The sequence below is a fragment of the Populus euphratica genome, unplaced genomic scaffold (assembly GCF_000495115.2).
Source record: "Populus euphratica unplaced genomic scaffold, PopEup_1.0 scaffold136.1, whole genome shotgun sequence".
Taxonomy (NCBI): Eukaryota; Viridiplantae; Streptophyta; class Magnoliopsida; order Malpighiales; family Salicaceae; genus Populus; species Populus euphratica.
In genome coordinates this window covers 129,702-134,361 of record NW_011500002.1, presented here as the reverse complement: position 1 = coordinate 134,361, position 4,660 = coordinate 129,702, and the positions used below count along the sequence as shown (strand labels likewise).

At 33.0% G+C, this 4,660-nt stretch overlaps 1 protein-coding gene across 1 annotated transcript; it reads right to left on the bottom strand.

Annotated features, from left to right (window-relative positions):
* Positions 1-2,110: 2,110 nt before the first annotated feature.
* On the bottom strand, positions 2,111-3,916 carry LOC105140920 (cytochrome P450 94C1-like). The gene has a single exon (XM_011047964.1). It carries the CDS (start codon positions 3,795-3,797, stop codon positions 2,325-2,327), a length of 1,473 nt encoding a protein of 490 aa, XP_011046266.1. The 5' UTR covers positions 3,798-3,916; the 3' UTR covers positions 2,111-2,324.
* Positions 3,917-4,660: the final 744 nt, after the last annotated feature.

The window sequence follows — 4,660 nt, the reverse complement described above, 5'->3', positions numbered from 1 at the left end:
CCTAATTTATTTGTTAATTGGCCATTTTCCCATCAATAATGGGGTGGCATATTCTCATTATTTGATGAATGGACTGATCACAAGCTCCTTTCCTCTCGAAAGGTAACCTTAAATCTCATGTTATTTCTACATGGAATTATATACGTAGACAAATTGAATGACTTCATAAAGGAAACCTTCACAAGGGGCTAACCTTCATTATCAAGTTCTCTTTTATTGATTTGCAAAGTACTCCCTTAGCATCCATTTCCTTTAGCATTTGACAAATTAATAGCGCTGATACTTGATATTATTAAATAATATTTATATAATTTTATTTATTAAATATAAAATAGTATTTCTAATTTAATCTATATATATATATTATTTATATTTAAATTCTCTTTTATTGATTTGCGAAGTACTCCCTTAGCATCCATTTCCTTGAGAATTTGACAAATTAATAGCCGTGATAATTAATATTATTAAATAATATTTATATAATTTTATTTATTAAATAAAAAATAATATTTTTAGTTTAATTTATATATATTTTATTTATATTTAAATTAAAACTAGTACTTATTATATACAGATTATTTAAATTTTAAATTTTTTTATATTTAATTTTAATTATTTTAACAGATATTTATTGAATATTCATGATTATATATTCATGAATTTATTTTGTGGAAATCGTATAATAAATAAGAGAATATTTCTATAACAAAATGATTAAAATTGTTCCCTGAGGTCAAGCGAAAATCGATTTCATATATATTCTCTTTCATTAAGAAGTATAAATTCTATTTTGTAATCAATATTGCTTTCAATTACATAAGCACTTACGTAATACATACGAAGAAAGTTTTGTTGACATACAAAATGGAATATGACGCGAATTCAGATGCTTGGCTTGGTGTGTGTGTGTGTGTGTCTATATATATATATATATAATCATCCGTACCTTTTCCTGCGTGTCTTAAATTCACAGATAATCAAGCTAAATTATTTTACAAAACCACCATGGCCATGTCGATAAGGCTGGTTCATTAATTTACCCCTATCACATGCTTTCATTATTATTATTATTATTATTATTATTATTATTATGGATCTCGGAGTCAATTTATATATACTTTAATAATTTTATGGATCTTAAAATTAATAATTATATAAATTTTTAATAATTTAAAAATTTTTAAAATTTAAATTGATAACCCCTAAAAAATAAATCTAAAATATTACCAGCTATATATCTCTAATGTTTGTCTTCGTATACTTGATAGAACTTGTTGTAATGAGTGTTGTGCTGAAGAAATTTAGGTAAATAATTCACGTACGAGAATAAGAGACATGCAACTGGTTCTAGCCGTTTGCTATGGAAGGAAAGCCTAGATGTTTTGGTCTCTTTTTTATTAATTAGGAGATGTAATTGAATATATACAATATCCATATGTAAACAATCAACCGATAAAACCAATATAATAAGAATAATTGTTGCAGAGCCCTCCTATACTTGAGCTGGAGATGTGATTTATTTACCCTTTACCAAAAGAACGGAGATCGAAGCAGGACCCTTTCTCAATGAAAAATGAAAAAAATAATCCAAGCTTTACACTTCAATCTAATTAAATTAAGAACATGCATCAATATTCCCCACGTAGGATCCATCAATTAAGGAGATAGCAATTAATTCTGTATTCTATATGGCTACGTGAAGATACCATACTTCAGCTTTGGTGATTTGATTATCCATCAAGCATTCTAGAAAAGAGAACTGAGATAGCATGCATGTCAGAGCATCAACTGACCACCTTGTGGATGTGATACTCCTCAGCCACTCCAGTGCTTAGAACATGTTAGGCCGGCAAAGCCAAATTACACATAATCATGCTTCGGGCACAAGAATTGGATGTTAAATTGTAAATCATGGGGCGGCAATCAACTAACACCTTAACCATGGTTTATGGCAGAATAGTGAAGTCTCTCCCCTTACATTTCCATTGATTTATTAGAGGAGCTTTTATACTCTATTTTTTGTTTAGAGATCTTCACTTCAAATTTTTATTGTGTAAAAAAAAAAAATATTAGCTTCAAGCAAACAAACAATATCAGAGGAAAAGTAACGTGGACTAGTTAAAAGGAGAGTAGACATGACTTTCCATATATGCTTGCAGAGGGAATGAAAGGGGAAGACGAGAACATCTAAGCTAATATGTACAGCAATCTAAGGCCATTTGCAATGAGCAATAGCCACCAAAATGACCCATTAAAATCATCGATCTGCCAGTGACTTGGAAGGGCTTGACCTAGCTACAAGCGCCTGGGCTGCTGGTGTATTTTCAGGCTTCCCTTTCTTGAATCAAAACCGGTAAGCCACCTCTAACGGTGGCCGTAAAACCCGGGATGAACCTTGGTATTTGATTCGGATCCTCAACCACAGTATTAAACCCTCGGATTATTGCAAGAGCAACAGTTTTCATCTCCACAAGGGCAAGTTCCTTGCCTATACAAATTCTATGCCCAGCATGAAAAACAGTATACTTAAAAGGGTTTGCGGCCACAAAAACTCCTTTCTTTAACCATCTTTCAGGTTTGAAAGCGAGACAATCTGGTCCCCAAATCTGCTCCATTCGACCCATTGCATATTGATGGTATGTTGCCCTGGTCCCTTTAGGCACAAATGTACCATCAGGAAGTATATCATCCTCTTGAGCAAACTTAGAATCAAATTGTACTGGTGGGTACAATCTCAAGCTTTCATAAATTGCAGCATTTAGGTAATGCATTTGAAGCATTTCTTGAAAATTAGGAAGTTCTTGATTCGGCCCCGTCACTTTTTCTATCTCCTCTCGAATTGCTGACACTACTTCTGGATGTTGTGATAATATCCAGAAGAAACTGGTTAGGCCTGAAGCAACTGTGTCGCGCCCGGCCAAGAGAAAGCTTATAACAATGTCTCGAAGGTACCTGTCATCGCTGATGGATGTCATGAATCTTGATAGCAAATCACTGATATTAGAGAAACCTTCTTTTCGCTTTTGATTTATCATTCTCTCAGCTAACTCATCCACCTTCTTGATTGCTTCTTTGAGCTCCCTCTCTGAGCCTATGTTCAGTAGCCTCTTGATCTTCCAGACCATTGGCGATGCCACTATGGCTCGCTCGGCAGATAACTTTGATGCGACATCAAAAGCTAAAGCAAATTCACAAACAGGCAAAGATAACTCGAGGCATCCGGGGTCTAACCCAAATGAGAATTTGCAAATGTTATCGAAAGAAAATCTTCTAAACACATCTTGCAAATCCAAGACTTCTTGTTTAGCAGCAGCTGATGACAAGAGGGGAATCAGCCTCTTACGAATCTCAGTGGTTATGAGATCAAAAGCATACATTCTTATCGAAACACTCCCTAATTCAAAGCTTGCCATTTTCCTCTGAAACTTCCAAGAATCACCATCAACATTAAAAATACCTCTACCCAAAAGATCGCCCAAGAGATCAGAGAAAGGTTTCCCTTTCGGGTAGTTATCAAACTTTGTCTTGATCATGTGCTCAACATTCTCAGGATTAGCAGTGATGATGTTGCCGAGAACATGCAAATGAATAGTACCAGTTTTTGAATTGCGAAGAAGGTGAGTATACCAATCACAAAGATTAGTAAAGTCTTTGGTCCAGCTTGCAGAAAGATAGGCCTCGCAAACATCACAGTTACACCATGGTTTCAACCTCCAAACATAGATCAAGAAAGAGAACATAGAGAACAATATGGTAAAACCGAAGAAAAGAAAACTAAAAGCAGCTACAAAATCCATTCAAGAAAAACGAAGAGAGAGTGTTCTGAGACAGAGAGAGGGTGGGGGCGGCAAAGAAACATAGAAAGTAAGAGGAGATAAGAACTATGCTGAAGGGTTGATGAAATGAAGAGGTGGTGTGTGTGTGTGTGTGTGTGTGTGTATAGATATATATATATAAATAGATCAATTTCTATTTGCTAATCCCTATATCCAATTGTGGCCAAGCTGTTGACGACTGGAAAAGGAACGAAATGCGGAAGTTGTACTCCTACTAGCATAATATCAATTCACATGAACAAGGCGTGCGCTAAATAGCATTGCGTGCTCGTCATATCCTCTCGTGGAGAAGACATTCAACCACGTGAACTTTCTAATTTTTCTTCCCCATCTCTGGCGACAAATATTTGAGTTGTGCCTTTTGTTTTTTTAGTATATTTTATTTGAGGCTGTTTGGAATGCGGCTTTTACTATATTTTAAAAGATGTTATCAGGCGTTTTAAATCATTTTTATTAATAAAAGATGTTATCAGGCGTTTTAAATCATGCTTTATTAAATTTTAATTTTTTAAAAATATTTTTTTATTTTTTAATATGATGATATCAAAAATATTTTTAAAAAATAAAAAATATATTATTTTTATATATTTTATAAAAAAATATTTTAAAAAACAACCACAACCATACTCACAAACATCATCTAAAAATATGTTTAAGAATCCAGTGGAACCATTCTTTTAAAGAAATTTAAAAATTTGTTTTGGTTTAAATTTTTTTTTTATGATTTTAGATCATTCTGATACTTTGCTGCACGAAGAGTCATAATAATTTTTTAATATAAAAAAATTAAATTATGTGAAAATTAATTTGATATGGCTTGGTAT